This window comes from Gobio gobio (assembly GCF_949357685.1).
Source record: "Gobio gobio genome assembly, chromosome: 9".
Taxonomy (NCBI): domain Eukaryota; kingdom Metazoa; phylum Chordata; class Actinopteri; order Cypriniformes; family Gobionidae; genus Gobio; species Gobio gobio.
The window spans coordinates 15,097,343-15,117,985 of record NC_137115.1 but is presented as its reverse complement, the minus strand read 5'-3'; the positions used below and the strand labels follow the sequence as shown (position 1 = coordinate 15,117,985).

At 38.5% G+C, this 20,643-nt stretch overlaps 1 protein-coding gene across 1 annotated transcript in view; it reads right to left on the bottom strand.

Annotated features, from left to right (window-relative positions):
• Positions 1-2,312: 2,312 nt before the first annotated feature.
• The window catches only part of tnfaip8l3 (tumor necrosis factor, alpha-induced protein 8-like 3), a 59,538-nt gene continuing 41,207 nt past the window's right edge, over positions 2,313-20,643 (bottom strand). Inside the window, exon 2 of the mRNA XM_079826201.1 lies at positions 2,313-4,776. Within this exon, the coding sequence (XP_079682327.1) occupies positions 4,214-4,776 (563 nt within the window). The 3' untranslated portion in view covers positions 2,313-4,213. The remainder of the gene's footprint in view (positions 4,777-20,643) is intronic.

Genomic DNA, 20,643 nt, shown 5'->3' with positions numbered 1-20,643 from the left:
AGAATCATTGAGCCTACTCATTCACATAAAGCAATACACTGATTTAAAATTTGTAAGGCAGTTTTTCTTCACAAAGCCAGTATGCGAGGAGTCGTGATATCTAATGAATAGTGATGAGTATCACCTGAGATGACAAAAGCATAATAGCATAATGCCCGCACAATGAGCTGCATAATGAATGAGCTTCATATCTGACTGAGAGAGCAAAAAATGCTCTTCTTATTTAGCTGAAATTGTACTTATCTAGTAAATGCATCTTGATTTAAGATTGTTTAAATATTTATTTCAAGAAACAAGACAAAAAATACTAAGAAGAGCATTTTTTAAAAAACATGTTTTTGAAAGTAGTCTTGTGCTAAAAAATTTATAATAAATAATTAATTAAAATTAAGATATAAATTTATGCAAAACTAAATTCACTTTAAAGAAAGCAATTCACTTTCTACAAAACAAAAATCCAGAATCATTTATTTAGAATGTAGTCATCAAAGACCTATTATATTTTAAATTATCAAAAGATCTGACCACATTTAAAAAAAATGCTCTTCTTATTTAGTTGAAAATTGTACTTATCTAGTAAATGCATTTTGATTTAAGAATGTTTAAATATTTAGACTAGAAACAAGACAAAAATTACCAAGAAGAGCATTTTTTTCTACATTTTTTGTACTATTTTTATGTTTTTAAAAGTAGTCTAGTAGTTCTATGTTTCCATTAACCAAGGTAGGCTATAATTATTTTGGGGGATGCATTTGCTTTTCTTGGTTATTGGGGGGTTGCCCTCCCCCTTTCCCCCCACAAATTACGCCCCTGATGCTTCATGTTATGAAGAGTTAGACAGATGTCAGTCATCGAGCACCGCCACCGAAACAGCAGCCACCTTTTACAGTTCCTCTTGAACCAAAAAAACAAGCTTATGCTGCTTTCATGCCATAATTACTGTAATTTGGAAGAGATGGAAGAAAGCCATGACATTATACTCAATCGCAACACTATCAACACAGAAATGAATCTGCAGCAGTCAGGTGGTACAGGTCAGTGCTCTTTAAGTTGTTTAAATTCATTATTATTGTAATGTTTTGTGCATTGAGACATGAGGTAGTTTAATGCTGTCTCTCTTCTCATGACGCTTTGCAGACTCTGCTGTGTGTGTTCATATGTTTAAAAGGAGGTGTCGCTTTGGATAGCACTCTGAAGGGAGGGTGGGATCTCATGCTAGCTGCTCCGAAAATGTCCTACCCTACCTTTAAAAACAACTGAGTTCCCACAGTGTGATATGACTTACAGCGGGGATCATGTTTGTACAGTCTGACAAGCAACAGTTGTAAACGACTATTATAAATCGTGTGCACCCTGCACACATTTATTGAGTAGAATAATAGAGAATTGCAATAAAACACTTTGCAAGAATGCTTTATGGTTGGGGGAAAGATATTGAAGTCAAAATATCCCATATATAACTTTGAATATAACGCAGTATAGACATTCTAACTGGCTAAATAATAGTATGGACCATCAAACACAGAGAAATGACAAAAGGACACTTCAGGAAGTTCATATGGACCGTTTAATGACAGCTAATAGTGCTAAATTCTGGGGTTACTGAACAGGATTATGGAATAGTCACATTTCTCTCCTGCATGTATACACACATTTACATGCTCTGAAACATCAGGATCTGGAAAAACCAAGCACAGGATAATGGGAGCTGCTGTGACACTGAGTCATTACAAAGGTAAAAGACAGAAGAGCAAAACCCCAAAGTTTATTTACAATCTTTCTGCTGCACTTCAGTTATGCATTTATTTTTGGCGAACACTCTGTTTAACAAAGGTTTGCGCCATATTTTCAATGCTTATGCAATCTTAAAGGGATAGTTCATCCAAAAAATATATAAATTCCATCACCATTTACTTGCCTTACCTTGTTTCGAACCAGGCCCGGTTCTACGGAGGTGCTTGAGGGTGCTAAGCACGTGTAGTGTGAGAGATTAGTAGAGAGATTATGGAAGTAAGAGAGGGCTATATCATACACCCTCAATGTGATGGCAGGTGCGATGCAAGTGTTTTTTGCTAGTTTCAGCCCGACGCAGTTATCATTTTCACGTCCAGCACCGCGTTTTTAAATAGCAAATGCACTGGCGCCCATCTGTTCGCCCATGGTCTAAAAAGGAGGTGTGTTGAGGTGCATTCTTGGCGCGTTGCTATTTTAAGGCAACTGAAATCAGTTGTATTTTTTGTGATATTTAAAGGGCGCGTTAGTAATATGCGCCTATAGGCGGGTGCACAACGTATGTACACTCTGCTTATTACACACACACACACACACACACACACACACACACACACACACACACACACACACACACACACACACACACACACACACACACACATGCAGTAGCACACAAACATGCCAAATATTACAAATAAAAGGATTCCTCTCTGGAGAAGCATTCAGTCTTTCAAATTCTACCATGTAAATAGCGAATCCGCCATGGGGCAAGCGCAACTGGCATTTAAAGGGAATGGGAGATGAGACGGATTGGTTTATTGCATGTTACGCCCAAAACACACCCATTACTCATTAAGAGACTAGGTACAACCCTTTTGGACCATGCGCTTGGCGTGCCAACTGTTTTTTTTTCGTTGTTAAATTAGAAAAAGTGGATTCCGACACACCCTAAATTCACCTGCACCATGCGCTTCAGACCATGCACTCAGATTGTTAAAATAGGGCCCTAACTGTGCAGTCAGCTTCATTGATTATAAAAGAACTTTGTGAAATGTTTTGTGATTATAAAGGGATAGGTCTTTGCGCATTTTCTAGGTTATGGTTGCGCCCGAAATCGAAGATTTCCCTACTATATAGTATGTGAAAAACAGTATGCCAAAATAGTATGTACAAATACATAGTATTTGAAAACAGTAGCCGCAAATTCCCCGGATTACTTCCGGCGAGATTCTGAAGTGCACATTCAATGGACACTATGCTTTCCCATTAGGCCACAGAAGAGGATTTATGAATAGAAGTGAAGTCACAGAACTGATGCTAGTATGTCACGTGTCAGTAACAAGTCGGATGTAGCACATCCGAATTTCATATTTCCCATATGCTTACTCAGTACACGATTTCGGATGCAGCGCATGTAATCAATTTAGAATTTGAAAGTTTTGTTTTTCATGCTGCTGAGAGGACCGATGACCAATTACAATAGATATGCATTAAGCAATGTAAATACAGGCTAATAGATTCATAGAAATATTGAAATATTTGTATCAGTACTTTTGAAATTATATTGCAATTATTTGTGAAAGTACTGACTTTGATAAATGATCTTGAATGTCTCACTGCATTGCTAATCTTGTTATGATGGAGCGGTTGCAAACACATTACATCTGCACTTTACTAGAGCATCCTGACAAATTTCAGAAGCACCCTCAGTGATTTGATTGTGGAATCGAGCCTGTTTCAAATCAGTATGATTTGATTTATGATTATAGGTGATATTTTCCATACAAGAAAGTGAATAGTGTTGGACTTCAAAACAACATATCCACATTCAAATATGTTGTAAGTACACATTATCAGTGAATACGGACAAATTTCAGTGAATTATTTTGATGGTATATTTATTGTTCCCATTGATTTGACTTCACGGAAAAGAAGACCTTGAAAGATTATGAAAGCCATTCAGGTTTGGAACATCATGACAGGTATGGAACATCGTAAATGACGACAGACTGTTCAATTTGGGGTGAACTAAATCCCTTTAACTTTCGAGTAGATTAACTGGACATCTTAACTGGTTCTTATAGACATACAGAAGAGAGCTAGGGTTGCATTGATAGGCCATTCAAAAGGATAGGTAGGTCAAATTTCATACAGTGCATATAAAGGAGCTCGTAATTGAAAACGTTCCTGCAATTTCACACAAAGGGCAGGTTTTTCGGGACACCGATTCATTCAGGTTTTCCACTTAAACAGATTTTCCCCAAACAATCATCCGGTACGTTGACAATACAGACCAGGATTTGACTTTAATCTGTGTCCGGGTGACCATCCCTACATGGTTGGGTTACAATCACATCATCAAGTTATCATGACAGCCTATATTTCAAACAAAGACCAAAAAACACAAGTTGTGTAAAATCGCTCAGTTCCAATCCCAGCGGCCTGATGGAGTCTCATCTGACGAACTGTGAACTGGAGGTTAAAGTGTGCCTTCATCTAGGAGTTTGTTTATCCCGTCGCAGATCTTCCTCAGGTTAAGTCTGTAGTCTTCAGATGGGCCGTACAGCTCGGTCAGGAAATCCACATCTGCGAAATGGTTGAAAACATGGTCGATTCGCCCGTGGGAGCGCATGGTCAAGTGGTGCTCCACCAGCTCGTGAAGAAGGTCCCTACATTCCATCAGCAGCTCGGAAAGAATGCCGCGGTCGAACGTGTACTCCACCTCGTAAAAGCTTACTACCGTCATGGCTGCCTGGTTCATCTTCTTTTTGAAGCGCTCAACGGTCTCCATCTCATCAGGATTGAACTGGTGGTTCCGGTAGAGAATGCCAATTTTCAACGCGATCTTGATGACATCTTTGATGATCTTGTGGGCTTCCTTTTTGCTCTTGGTGTATTCACGACTGGCCTTGTAGAGTTCGTCCAGAATCTCGCTGCTGGTGTCGTCCGTGAGGAGGTTTGCCACAGCCATGGTGGCCATTTTACTCAAGATCTTCTTTTGGGCCTGAAGGGCCAAACTCTTGGAGTTGAAGCTCTCTTGCCCTATAAAAAGAAAAACAGACAAAGAAAAAAAGCCAAGTTAGCCTCTCAAAGATTTTTTTTTTCTCTCTCCCATTTAAATCACTTTGAATGTCAACAACGTTCTAGAGAACATTTTTCTGTAAATGGGCTGCAGCGTTTTGAGCTCCCAGGTCAAGGACGGTATAACAAACATCTCTGTCGAATACAATACTGTGCTGAAAGGCTTAAAACATGAAACATTCAACACATTCATCTGTCTTTTAAAATGTTTTGCTCAAAAAGAAGTGTGAATGTTTTTCTGAACCCTGGTTATTGATGTAACCTCCATTCAGTTGTCATCAAATTAAATGTTCTAACATTTTTAAAAGACTGATACATTCATTTGCTTTCGAATTCTGTATCTCATTTCATCTTCACTCTTTTAATTTCAAATTTGAATGAAATGATGGAAGAAAAACTTTTTTAACACATTAATGTCTTATATTTATTTGTGCTGATTTACCACAACATAGAACATTATTAGGACGCATCTGTTTCTTATGAGTCTTGTCCAGATGTTCAATATTTGGACACTTATATTAATCCACACTTAAAGGATTAGTTCACCCAAAAGATGAAAATTTGGTCACCTTTTACTCACCCTCATGTTGTTCCAAACCCTTATGAGTTTCCAGACAGTTGATTTCCATAGTATTTTTTTTCTTCCTACTATGGAAGTCAATGGGTCTTGTTCCCATCTTTCTTTAAAATGTCTTCTTTTGTGTTCAAGAGAACAAAGAAACTCATACAGGTTTGGAACAACTTGACAACATTTTCAATTTAGAACTATCCTTTTAAAGTCAACATGAAATGGCGTGCCATGTTCATAACCCATTCTACTCCCATAATGTTGTGTGTTTCCAAGTAAGACAGGTTGTTCAACAAGACAAAAAAAAAAATTCCATCAAGAACTGATTGAAAACTGTGAAAAGTGGGAAGGAAGAAGAGGTGGAAAAAATAAGAGTGCTTAGTGACATCAAAAAAGAAAACCATTTATGAAGTTGAGAAAGTTTTGATGAAATATAACAAAGACAAACATTTTATTTATTTGTTTGTGCATTTATAAAAGTTAAAGGGTTTGTTCAACCAAAAATGAAAAATCTGTCATTAATTACTCACCCTCATGTCGTTGGACACCCGTAAGACCTCCGTTCATATTCGGAACACAAATGAAGATATTTTTGTTGAAAGCTGATGGCTGAGAAAGGCTTCAGATAGGCCTCCATTGGCATTCAGTACATTTACACTCCCAAGACCCATAAAAGGCACTAAAAACGTCGTTACAAAGTCCATCTCATCACAGTGGCTCTACAATAATTTTACGATGCGACGACAATAGTTTTTGGGCGAAAAAAAAAAAAAAAAAAAACGCCTTTATCCAACTAGTTCTTGTCTTCCGTGTGTGCCTCCACGATGCATGCTCGAGAATATGACGTAGATCCGGCGTTCGGACACGTGACCCAGAAGCGATTTGTTTACAAGCAGAGGCAGATGCGAGTATCTAAGCTGTTGGATTCTACATTGATCGTGCTTTAGGTCTCGGCGTAGTTCTCAAAATGGGGTTAAAGTGTGCATTTTCCCGAACCCCGGCGCTACGTCATATTCTCGCGCATGCGTCGTGGAGGCACACACGGAAGACAAGAAGAGGTTGAATAAAGTCGTTATTTAGATTTTTTTTTGCTCACAAAAACTATTGTTATCGCTTCGTAAAATTATTGTAGAGCCACTGTGGTGAGATGGACTTTGTAACGACGTTTTTAGTGCCTTTTATGGGTCTTGGGAGTGTAAATGTACTGAATGCCAATGGAGGCCTATCTGAAGCCTTTCTCAGCCATCAGCTTTCAACAAAAATATCTTCATTTGTGTTCCGAAGATGAACGGAGGTCTTACAGGTGTCGAACGACATGAGGGTGAGTAATTAATGACAGAATTTTCATTTTTGGGTGAACTAACCCTTTAATTAGTAGAGGTATAGCATCATTGGCTGATGCCACTGATTTTATGTAACACAATGACATTATATTATTTATGAGTGACTTTATTGAGCCAATGTAGGTGTGTCACTATAATTTGTTGTGTGCAAATGGATGGCAGCAAAGCTGTTGATTTACTAATGATTTATACAGTCTAATGGACTGTGATAATATTGGAACAAGTTTCCTGGTCAGATGTTTGCTGTTTGACATTGAGTTCCTCTGGGTGTGTGAGCTCTCACTCAGCGTGTTCATTCCGCTGAGGTTTGCTGTCTGTCTGATCTGCTGTTGTGGAAACTGTATGTTCAATAACTCAATAATAAGATTTAGGCCCAAAATAGGAGAATGAAAAAAATGGAGTGCATTTATGGAGGGCTGAGGGTTTATGGACCTGGCAATGAATCTCAAGAGGGATTCTTTTAGAAACAGATTGATGATCTAGTTTTGGCAAGTTTCGCCTCTGAATCTTTATATTTGGTGAAATGCATTTATGACAACTCTCAGAGTGTTTGGCATGGTAATGGGTATGACAATGTTGATATTTTTGGTCTTGGTGGAATAGATCTTCTACGCCACTGCTGAAGACCAAGTATGGGACTTGCTACTGCCAATATACACAACACGCTGCAGTGAGCAAATAATACATGCTGCTGCTGTACAATATAGTGACGATGAATTAGCCATAGCAGATCTATACAGGTTGAGCTGGGGAAGGTAGATTTTGAAAGTGCGCTGCACTGCTAAGATGCTAACTAAGTAATTGAAGGTTGAGCATGCAAGCTCATTGGCTACTGATACAGCAGGAGACAATCAGCTTTGTCCTAAAGATAATTATATAATTGCAAGCAGTTTGGATTAAGGACCTATTAGCCTGGGCCATATAGAGTTTCATATCTACTACTCCTGATAGATTTTCGAAGTACGGATCTTTGCACACTCTGGGTAGTATTGCTCACAAACATTATTAAGCAAAAACATGAGCAGAGTTCTCTGCATGAAAGTCCCACGACTGGCAGATCAACATGCTACTTGTTTTCGCTACAATAAATTAAGAAGAATTGCTTGAGTAGTGTAAATGTAATTAAATAAAATGTAGAGTGTGTATATGAGGATGTTAGTTGCGACAGATTGATTGTCATACTGGTTTATAGTGACAGAATTCATGTAACCATGTGACATCATAATTTTATGATGAGGTACATTTTCCTACTCTTCTGACTGATTCAATCCACTAATTCCTGAATTTGTGAGTCTTGATTAATTAAAAGAACCAGCTCATGGTCTTTTTTTTGTTGGTGAATCAGACTACACTATTCGGGCTGGATGCAAAACAAAAACATGAGCAGAATGATGTGTTTTTTTGCTATTTTTTAAAATTCACATTCAATTCAGTCTACAAGCTCACAACTTGGGTAAAAATTTATTTTTGCCGTGGCTCTGTAGATTCAGCAGGGATGAAAAGCGGCACAGGAAACACTTGTGTACTGTACACTCATTTCCGAGGAAGTACACACTTAAATGTCTCAAAGTAGCGGATTTTAAGAGCACTCATGGTAGCATGCTGCGGAAATGTTTTCTTTGTCTATCCATGTTCCTTTTTTTGTACTGTATTTTTGACTCATCTATAATGGACTTCTGGATAACAGTTACAAATCAATCAGGAACTTTAAAGCACATGCTGTCCGGAAAGAATGTCTCCGCAATAAAAATTGGAAAACTTGTGATATTAGTTTAGTTCAAAATGTGCTTGTCTATGATTGTGTTTTAGACCACATTTTATGTTAGTCAGTGCAGAACTCTAAATCCAAAGGGATAGCAAGCTTATTTCAGTTAGGATGCTGTCTTAGGCTTTGTTTACACCTGGTATTAAGATGCATTTTCATCAACGTGAAATAGGTGTAAACAGTTTGAGCTTGTGCACTTCTGACCACTTCCAGAGGCAGTCAAAACACATTCAACTGAATTTTGTAGTGTAGATGCTCATGTGGACGAATGCGATCGAGCAGCCATAAAAGATAGCCTAAATGTTTTAAGAATGTGCGCCAAAACAATCAATTCTAACTTTGCTATGTTGTGCCAAAACACATGGATCGCGATCAAAATATCCATTACCTTTCTTATCCTTTCTATTAACGTCCTTCCCCGCTCGCTCATAAGCAGAGTAATGCACTCCCTCAAAAGTGATGTAGAGTGTGAGGAAATAAGAAGCGAGGGTCTAGGCCAGGGGTGTCCAATCCTGCTCCTGGAGGGCCACTATCCTGCATAGTTTAGCTACAACCCCAATTAAACAAACCATAACCAGCTAATCAAGGTTTACTAGACATACTAGAAACTTTCCAGGCAGGTGTATTGAGGCAAGTTGGAGCTAAACTCTGCAGGACAGTGGCCCTCCAGGAGAATGTTTGGACTCCCCTGGTCTAGACAATATCTGAACACAAGTGCATGTTAAGACCAGGGACCAGATTTCCTAAAAGTAAAAAAAAAAAAAAATGCATAGACATGTTTTTTTTTGGCGGCTGACCTTATTGCATATGCATTTGTAGGACTTTCCCTTTCAGACCCAAAATTTATGGGAGGAGAGCATTAATGGTGATTTACTAAGGTTTTCACTAGTCAATTTACTGGTATTTGTACCATTATTTTAATGCCCAAAAAAGCATGTCTCAAACCAGTCGATAATTTGCACAATTACAACATTATTTTGTTACATTTTGGAGTTTTGAAGGGTTCGGTTTGAGCAAATGTTTTATATCATCATCACTCCGCATCAGTGCTCATTTCCCAGTATATTCAGCATCTGGCTCATATTCGTAATCTCAAACATATTCTCAAAACTATAATTTTCAACATCTTCAAAATCAATATTTTGATCGCTTCACCAGATCCACTATCAAGTGACAGTGACACTAATATCTGATTGTGTCCAAATAGAGTAATTTCAAGTATTGCTGATGATACTTCCTATTCTTTTGTTTTCTGCCTGCGGTAACTATGAGTGAAATGTCACTTCATCATTGTTTATCAGACCTCATGGAATAAAGAGAAATTGCACGTATTCAGTCATCAAAGATTCAAGATTCAAAGATTTATTGTTGTGAAGTAAAAAAATACTTACTCTGTTACACACCTCGGGTCGATAGTGACCCTATACAATTTTCTTACAAAAAATGAATGGGAAAACATTATTTTATAATTGTATTATTTTTTCTTGTTATATTGTTTATAATGAATTGAATGGGGAATACTAAGAAGATTGATGTTGATGTCTACTTTAAAAAGTGAATGAGGAGGAGGGTAGTGAATTATGTCCTGGGTCATTAAAGGCTAGGTATGCATTTAAGGGTTAATTTGAATGTCATCAGTAAATCAGCACATGCCGAACGTTCCACTACCATTGGCGCTTTTTTGGAATTGCGCTCTCATGCTAATTTGCCCTGTTTAGTAAATCTGGCCCCAGGTGTAAACGTTAAGGCGTTTTAGCTGATCACTTCTGACCGGATCACTGAAAATGCATCTTAATACCTGGATGCATCTTAATACCTGGTGTAAACAGGGCCTTAGAAGGTAGCTGCCGACAAGGCAGCTCGCAAGTTTTGGGAACAGAGCTAGGTGACCGTATAAGGCCATCGTTGTATCTCATAGTGTGTGGGCTTATCTTGGGCTGAGCTGGTGAGATGGCACAGAGAGGACTGTATTGCTTTGTCGTGTTTATCTGTAGGAGGCGTGGGCAATCTGAGAGCAAATTTTATTTAGATACCTCCCAGTTCAAATTACACACTACAGACGTGATTAACATTACAGAACCAAATACAGAGAAGCTGTTCTGTCCTGGACTGCTCTGCAGAGAGCCGTCACTCTCGCTTACTGCCTCACACAAATCATATGTCAGCGAGTGGTCTGGAAAATACGTCATTTGAGAATGCCACTGAATGCCACAGAATGGCACGTGAATGCCACACAAATGCCCGACTGGAGCTCCAGTCGCATCATTTCATATAAAGAAAGCCAGAGTGAAGTTCACTTCTATGCACACACGTCTGGCTGCCAGGTGAGATGACCGAGGCATGACCTTTAGCAAGTGTCCCTGACAGGAATGATGATGATCACTCTGTATGACAAACTGGTTAACACAATTGTTGCTGCTGTAGCTCAGCTGGTAGTGCTTGACACTAGCAGCACAGAGGTCCCTTGTGAAAAAGAAGTACACTTTAGCATAGCATATTATTTTATATGAATGCTTTTTGTAAGTAGGACTTAAGTATATCTTTAAATGTAATTTCATAATTTCTTCTATTGTCTTTGAAATATGGTTGTACAAAATGTACTGACAAGAATTTATGCTAAAATAAAATTTACTTTACAGTTTAATACGTTATTGTTAAAAGATTTGAAGTAGAATTTTTCACAAAGGGTCATGGGTTTGATTCTCTCATGTACTGGTAAAATGTACATTAGTTGTGCTTTAAGTGGCTTTCAAAATAATGTCCGCCAAGTGTAAACAGTCAGAATGACTGTATTAAAAAGTGCAATTCTGTGAATAAACACTGGCAAATTAATGACATTTTAATGTTGCCGATGCTGGCATTTGTGTTTCCGGTGAAGAGATCTTGCTTGGCATATCATGTGGCTATCATTTAAAAAAAAAAAATGATTGGTTGGGGGTGGGAGTTAGGGGGGATTGGACGGCAAGCCTACCAGAGACAACAGAAATAGAAAACACACCAAATGTTGTGTTGCTTGTCGGGTTTTCAGTGATGGAAGATATTGTCTATGAAGCGGATGTGTATATACGCTATTGCAGTTCTTTATTGAAACTAAACTGCAATGATGTCTTGTTCATAAATCACCATTGATGTGACATCACAACCATGAACTCATAAGCATAAGGCTGCCCATGTTGACATCAGTGTTCAGCAAATTATATGTAAACATGTGGAGATTATCCAATCATAATGGAGGTAATTTACATATAGAAGTCTTAAAGGTACATTTGCCTATTTCAACACTGTGTCATTATGTAACTGGTCCTACTCGACCAGCTCTGAGCGGGTTTCGAAAAGTGGTCTCCTGCGTGAGAGGCGGGCGCCACTAACAAGGATGCTAAAGACCGCAGCCGCAGTAGCTTCAGTCGCTAACGCGCCTCTTGGTTTACACCAAGCGGTAACCTCCCGCAGTTTCTCTTGAAGCCAATACGGTAAGTGACATATACTGCAATTCATCGACTGGCCGCTAGGGACAGGCTCCAGAAAGGAGCAGAATCTCATTGAGCCCCATGTTAAAATGCCCAACTTTAGAGTAGAAAAAAACATGTTTACAGCCTGGTACAAATTGTGGTTTTGGTCTATACGGCTAATTTTGCCCTTCATGACAACTGTGAGGGGGGTGAATTTTTGTATAACTCAGTCGTTTACATTATATAAAGCATTACAGTTCTGCATAATTAAGGGCGTGGCCACTTCGAGTGACAGGTGGATAGCCATTTTTCTGCTGTCTGTTAGTAATCGCGTCACTTCAGCTCCGCCCACGTCCCGCCTTTTTGCCCATTTTCTGTTATCCAGGAGTGACGCGCGATGACGCGCTGCCAAGATGGCAACGGCCATCTTGTCCATACTTTGCGCTTCAAAACTGCTCATCAGAATCCTATGGGTGACGTCACGGACACTACTTCCATATTTTTTACAGTCTATGGTTTACACACGCAGTTCTTACTGGCCTACGTTCGTTACACTCACCCCCCCTAAACTTCACACAAATCCGGGACATGGCACCAAATGGAAACGGCACTACTTGATTCGCTCTGAGTGGGATTCAAAGTGGGATGCAGGCACGCTAACCAGTTTAAAGACCACACCCTCTAGTGTCAGAGGCCAGGGAAGTGAGGTTTGCTCGCACAGCTCTTACTGGCCCACTAGCGGTTTGAGTCAAATAATAACTCATCAGCCAATGAGTTTGTCTGTGACTCATATGTGAGTTTGTAAATAAGCTTATTGTAAATCATTTGCTTACATGTAAATCATGAACTTTTTAAGCTCACGTAAATCATTTGTTCTTATTCAAACTACATAGCATTATATATAGGTTTTTCTTTGCATTCGGTCTGCATAAAACAAGAAAGATGTTTCATATTAATCAACATGGACTTTTCAAAAGCCAACCATTAAGAATTGGCTCTGACACTCCTGGCAGTTGGTTTTGCAGTGCACAGGCGTTTGACTGTGTCTGCATCAGTGTCAGCGCTGTCGTTTGTTGTTGTTGTGAATCGGGGCTTTGTTTACCATCACTCTCCGTGGTGATGTAAAGTCAGTGAGTGACAGACACGACCTGAGGCATCAACACACACCAGATCAACCTGACACTGACCAGCTACACGGGCGTTTCTGCTCTTTTGGCATTGGGCCATCCTGTTGTCAGGGGCAATAGAGAGTCATACAGGTGAAAACAGAAAAAAAATCAGCTGTCTAAAGGTGTTCACTAGAGAGCAAGAGGAGTTCACTAATAAGGAATTTCATTTACTGACAGTGTTTATGCACATGCACTGTCTGCATTGTTTTAGGATTCACTGATGCAAAATGCAAATCAGGTAAAGGCATAAACAAATCCAAAGAAATGTAAGCTTTAGGCTGTCAGCACGCACAGTTCCAGAATGGCTATACAGCTGAATACAATTATGCTGCATTATTTTCCTGTTTAACACTGTAAAGCTGCTTTGAAACAATCTACATTGTTAAAAGCGATATATAAATAAAGTTGACTTGACTTGACTTGACAGTTCCCCATCTTGCTAAAGGAGTGCAAAATTGGGGAGGATGCCACAGTCTATCTAGATATGGCATGTGACGCTCTTCTCCATTATTGAATGAATAAGTACTCATGAGTTATTGATAACTTACAAAACATTTATTTGTAAAAAATGTTCAGTTGTGCTTTACGTTTGCTGTGCAAAATTAATTACAGCATGCTAGAATTCAGAAGATTTTACAGGCCAACTGACATTTGCTTTGGTTATATCTCTGCACTCCCTGCTCTTATCCATGTAGGAATGCATGGATGGGCTGGGAGTTCTTGCCCAGAACAACAGCATGTGCATAAGGTATTTTGGATCATTTCAGGTCTACACCCCCCCTTACAAACCGATTTAACTTGATTCAATAATTCGATTCAATTTAATTCGAATTGACTTCCGTTGAGGTGTTTACATGAAGGCTTTTCAATCTGATTGAGTGTGATTCCTATTTGATTATTTGGGTGAATGTAAAAATAGCTAGTGAAGAACAACCGGAGAGTAACAAAACACACAAATTTGATTTAAAAAAAAAAATGTAAGTAAAAAAAAAAAAATATGAGACCAGCATATAAGGCCTAGTTAAACTGGACTGCTGGTGGGTAGTAAGGCAAAAGTTGTATGTGTTTATTGAATTTTCCCCTTAAAAAATAAATACACAAAAGATGGGGATGTGTAGAACTTAATGAATGACAGTCGTTAAAAGGTGATACAAGCTTTTTGTATGTAACCTATTGGCTGGTGGACCAGTTAAAAAACAGTCTGCACTGGATTTTCCAGAAAGTAAAGATGTTATCTCTCAAAAGTAGCCTCTTTATTTTGCTGTCATAATAGTGTGTTGGGTTCCTGCTAACCTTATCATGTGTTTGGAAAAGAGCACAGCTGAAGGAGGAGAATGAGGAATGCTCTATGCCTACATGACCTCCACACACACAACAAGCGAAACCCACTTAAGTCTATGACTGATTTGTTTTTGTTGTTGAAAAAAAAAAAGATTTAAAAAATCAGTCAGCATTCATCCAATTATAACTCTTCTGACTCTGTTCCTTTCGTATTTTCATCTGACCATCTGTGTCTGTTTGCCGTGTTCAGGCTGTTGCTGTGGTGTGTAGAAATCAGATGCTGCACTGTACATGCTGGATGACATTAGTGAAGTCATTGATTCTGTGCTTGATTTGATTTTGTCTTGGGTTTTTTTGGGTATTGAACTACAGCCATTGATTTAGCATTTCAAACCTAGAAAACTTTTGGTGAAACACATGGGCGTCACTAGGCCCTTTTTAGGGGGGCTTCAGCCCCCCTAAAAATCTGTCCAGCCCCCCTAAAAAGTGTGATTAACCCTTTAAACATATGAAACTGGCGGGAGGCTTCAGCTTCGTCCTGTTTTTTAATATGCATTAATCAGCGTGCTCTTCAATCCGCTGTGGCGACGAATAGAGCGCACGTCAGAGGCAGAGGTGTGTGCGTCGTGTGCTAAAATTCTGTCCAGCCCCCCTAAAAAATGTGTGATTAACCCTTTAAACATATGAAACTGACGGGAGGCTTCAGCTTCGTCCTGTTTTTTAATATGCGTTAATCACCGTGCTCTTCAATCCGCTGTGGCGACGAATAGAGCGCACGTCAGAAGCAGAGGTGTGTGCGTCGATCTGAGCCTCATTGGTCTGTCACCGCTCGACAATGTCAAAATGTTTGAGAAAACCAATCAAATCAGAGTAGGCGGGCTTTATGTACGCACAGACGCTGCTGAGGGTGAATTTTAGCAAGTGCGAGATGTGTAGTTAAACTAAACATTTCATATTTGACAGCTGCTTCTTTAAGTCAGAAATGTTAAACAAATTACAAAAATATTCAGCCAAATTAATAAACTTTTGTCTTATTTCTCCATTTTGATTTGAAATAGGTAATGTCATTAATAATATAATTAACAAATAAGAAATATTAACAAAGCCGTTTTAGTTCAGATTAGGCATAAGATTAGTAATGAATGTGTGCATATTGTGAATTAATTCTACATTAAGTTACCTAGCTTTCCTGTTAGCCTTCGAAAATGATTAATAAAACATATAAATACCACTTAAACATATGCTTACTTTCTTCACTGACAATAATGGAAAAACTATCAGTCATATCTGCTCACTGACATGGTTTTCAAGCTATTGTCATCAAATTTTTTGGTATTCAGAACATCTTAAAATGCACCTATGTAGGATGTATCATGTATCAAAATTTTCTCGAGGGGCCATGCCCCCCAAACGAAATAATAAACAACCAATATCCTAATATGCATACTAATAAGCTACTTGTTAATAGTGAGAATTGGACCCTAAACTAAAGTCTTACCAATTTTTTTTTCATACCCTCACTGGGGGCTGAGCCCCCCTAAAATGAAAATCCTAGAATAGCCCCTGGTGAAACATTTTGTTTGAAAAGTGTATAGGAACAGCCAATTGATCGTTTGTGTTCATGTGTTTGCATATTCACTTGCATTTCAATTGACCATCTGTAGGAAAATGAGGTGGGATGATTTTAAATACATGACACACCTTTCTTTGTATGATAGACAGGTTTATGTTTCACAAAGTGATTTATGCCTATGTGATTTATGCCTTTTGAAATATGTACTTGAGCCAAATGGCTAAACAAACTGCCAGACAAAAAATAAAATAAAATAAAAATAATCATAATATTTTTATTTCCCCCTCATGATTTTCCGTTCTGTGACATGTCAAATACTTTCATGAAGGGTATCCCAGTCCCAGAGGAAGATTTTATTTCTCATAGAACACTCAGAAAAAAACGATTAGGACGATTCTGGGGCCCACACACAAACAAAGCAGATAGAGCAACCATTGAATACCATAGTATTTGTTCCCACTAGTAGTAGTCAATGTTTGCTCTATCTGCTTTGTTACAAACATTCTTCAAAATATATTATTTTGTGTTCTGCAGAACAAAGAAACTCATACAGGTTTGGAACAACTTGAGGGTGAGTAAATGATGACAGAATTTTCATTTTTGGGTGAACTATCCCTTTAAGTGTGATTAGAGTGTGACTTACAGTGTGATTAGAGTGTGAGTTTACTTTAAAGCACTTGATATTTTAATATTTTTTTCATGCTTTAAAGAAGTACACTTATTTAATTGACTATTATACTAAAGCACATGTAAAGTTCTTGATTATAATTTCAACATACAACTGTAACATAAATGTTTGCCAATTCAGCACTGTTTCAAAGACAATAAAAGCAATTATGAAATTACATATAAAGATGTACTTAAGGGTAAAAAACATATGCATTTATTTAGATTTTATATAAATTTGAACTATACATTTTCAGCTTTCAAAACATTACATTCAGTTTAAATTGTCTTTTAAATTGTATTATTTCAGTATTAAGTACACTTTTTAAAAGTGTACTTCTTTTTCACAAGGGATACCATGGTAAAATCATAAAACCAAAAACATATATATACAGTATATTGTTACTTTTTGTGTCATATTTGCAATGGTTGCGAGTTCTGATGGATAATCTGGATAATAATGACTGCAGTGTGTCTCAGTGTACGAGCAATGAGCCTGGGGCATTCTGCTACCCATAATCCTCCTGTCATACCAGTCATTTATGATGGAGTCACAGAGATAGAACTGCTAATGACTACTGTGGTGTCACAACATCACACTTAAATTCACCTGACAAGCTCGCAACTCCAGATTCGAGAAGTGGTACAAGAAGCCGCTGGGGTAATGAGTGTGTGTGTGTGTGTGTGTGTGATTAACACAACTTTGTCACAGTGTGTGTGCGCCACAAATAGACATTATTAGGGGTATTTTTAGTCCTCCAGCGGTGTCTGTGTGTGTGTGGGTGGGTGTATTTGTGTCTCCCAAGGGCTAGAATCACTGTAAATTTAATCGGCATTGTCAGCGTGGCCAGTTTTAAAGACTGATGAAGGAAACTCTAGCAAAATATAAATAAATAAATAAAACAAATATTGCAATTCAGTTAACTTAACTGGTATTATTAGAAAACAAACCTTAACGAGGGAGTGTGTGAAAGTATGTGTGCGTACAAGTTTAGTTATATTAGTTAAATATGCAAGGGCTTATTTTTTTTATTTATTTTTTTTAAAGTCCTCACAAATTTAGTGAAACTTCAAAAACCAACTTCTGAAGTGTTCCACATTATTTGAAAGATTATTTGAAGACCAAATCAGGTTTTGCCTTAAAAGGATAGTTCAAGTAAAAATGAAAATTCTGTCATCATTTACTAACCCTTGTGTAATTTCAAACTTTCTTTCTTGGAACATAATACGATATTTTGAGAAATGTCTGATTACTTGTCTCTCCATACAATGGAATTCAATCATCACTGTTTGGTTACAAAAATTATTCAAAATATCATCTTTTGTGTTCTGCAGAAAAAATTATTTTTGGAATGACAAGGTTTTGATTGACATGAGTGTGACAAAAATTTCATTTTTAGGTTAACTATCCCTTTAAATCGACTGATATCAACAGCTTTGTGAGAGGGTTATTATTAGGGGCAGGTTTAAGTTTGGGGTTTACCCAAACAGCTATGGTGCACTAGTTTGGGACACCCCTTCAAATCATTGAATCCAGGTGTTCCAATCACTTCTATGGCCAAAGGTGTATAAAATCAAGCACCTAGGCATGCCGACTGCTTCTACAAACATTTGTGAAAGGATAGGTTGCTCTCAGGTGCTCAGTGAATTCAAGCGTGGTACAGTGATAGGTTACCACCTGTGCAATAAGTCCATTCGTGAAATTTCCTCACTACTAAATATTCTACAGTAAACTGTTAGTGGAATTTGAACAAAGTGGAAGCAATTGGGAACAACAGCAACTCCGCTACGAAGTGGTAGGCCTGCTGAGGTGGACAGTGTGTAGAAGTCGCCAACTTTCAGCAGTCAACAGCTACAGGTCTCCAAACTTTGTGTGGCCTTCAGATTAGCTCAAGAACAGCGAGAGAATGTAGAGAGCTTCATGGAATGGGTTTCCATGGCCGAGCAGCTGCATCCAAGCCTTACATCACCAAGTGCAATGCAAAGTGTTGGATGCAGTGGTGTAAAGCACGCCACCACTGGACTCTAGAGCAGTGGAGATGTGTTCTCTGGAGTGACGAATCACTCTTCGCTGTCTGGCAATCCGATGGACGAGTCTGGGTTTGGTGATTGCCAGGAGAACGGTACTTGCCTGACTGCATTGTGCAAAGTGTAAAGTTTGGTGGAGGGGGGATTATGGTGTGGGGATGTTTTTCAGGGATTGGGTTTGGCCCCTTAGTTCCAGTAAAATGAACTCTTAATGCTTCAGCATACCAAGACATTTTGGACAATTTCATGCTCCCAACTTTGTGGGAACAGTTTGGGGATGGCCCCTTCCTGTTGCAACATGACTGTGCACCAGTGCACAAAGCAAGGTCCATAAAGACATGGATGAGTGAGTTTGAGTCCTGACCTCAACCCGATGGAACACCTTTGGGATGAATTAGAGTGGAGACTGAGAGCTAGGCCTTCTCGTCCAACATCAGTGCCTGACCTCACAAAATGCGCTTCTAGAAGAATAGTCAACTTTTCCCATAAACACACTCCTAAACCTTGTGCAAAGCCTTCCCAGAAGAGTTCAAGCTGTTATAGCTGCAAAGGGTGGGCCAACTCCATATTAAACCCTACGGATTAAGAATGGGATGTCATTAAAGTTCATGTGCATGTAAAGGCAGGCATCCCAAAATGTTTGGCATTGAGAATGCCAGCATGGAAAACATGGAATCGAGAAAAGAGCAAAAAAGAGCAAAGCTTACATTTTCTAAACCGAAAACATATCCCCACCAAAATAAACAAGCGGAAAAAGAACACAACTAGACAGCACACAAGTCAAGTCTAACAAGATGTGGAAAACAACACAATCGAAAAAGAAAACATGACAAAATTGTGTTCTGTCTATATGAACTGCATGTTCATATGGAGTTTCAAACACTGTCATTTTACAGAATGCTTTGTAATGCTTCAGGCTGAAGAGAGACCGTAGAGTGTAACGCTTGTCCGCAGACTCTGGATGTTTAGTTTAAAAATGGCGTGGAATGGAGCGCATGCACAGTTGTGAGTTATAGAAAGACAATGAGAGAATTTAGTTTAGAATCAGATAAAATGCTGTTACATAAGGGGAAGTTCAAAGCCCTGATTGCTTAGTGTAACTGCGTGCCTGTATATTTCATATAAAACTTAGATTCATTGTTTGTTTCTAATGAATATCTTATGCCTTCATGTTCTCTTCTCCTCAGTTTTCTTTAAAGGGTTAGTTCACTAAAAAAATGAAAATTCCGTCATTAATTACTCACCCTCATGTCATTCCAAACCCATAAGGCCTTTGTTCATCTTTGGAACACAAATTAAGACATTTTTGATGAAATCTGAGAGATCTCTGACCCCACATAGACAGCAGTGTAATTTACACTTTCAAGGCCCAGAAAGGTAGACAATAGTTCAAATCGTCCATGTGACTTGCTTCCTAGTTCTACGTCAGTCGCCGACTCACCATTGGCCGATGCTGTTCACGTGGGCACCACAACGCATGAGTGTGATGATGTAGCCAATGGTGAAGGATGCAATGAACTTGCGGTAACAATGCAAACTGCGTATTACACTGACACAGACGAGAAGAAATTGTTGCATAAAGTCATTATTTTAGTTTGTTTTTTTGCACACAAAAAGTATTCTCATCACTTCATAAAATAAAGGTTGAACCACTGGAGTCACATGGACGATTTTAACAATGTCTTTCCTACCTTTCTGGGCCTTGAAAGTGTTAATTACATTGTTGACTATGTGGGGTCTAAGAGCTCTCGGATTTCATCCAAAATATCTTCATTTGTGTACCGAAGATGAACGGAGGTCTTACGAGTTTGGAACGACATGAGGGTGAGTAATTAATTACAGAATACAATTTTTTGGGTGAACTAACACTTTAACGATCAAACAAGTAGTAAAGTATACATTTAAAAATGTTAGATGAACATCTAACTAAAACATTCCAAAAAATGATGTTCCATGAATGATGTATAAATAACGTTTTTGTGCTAA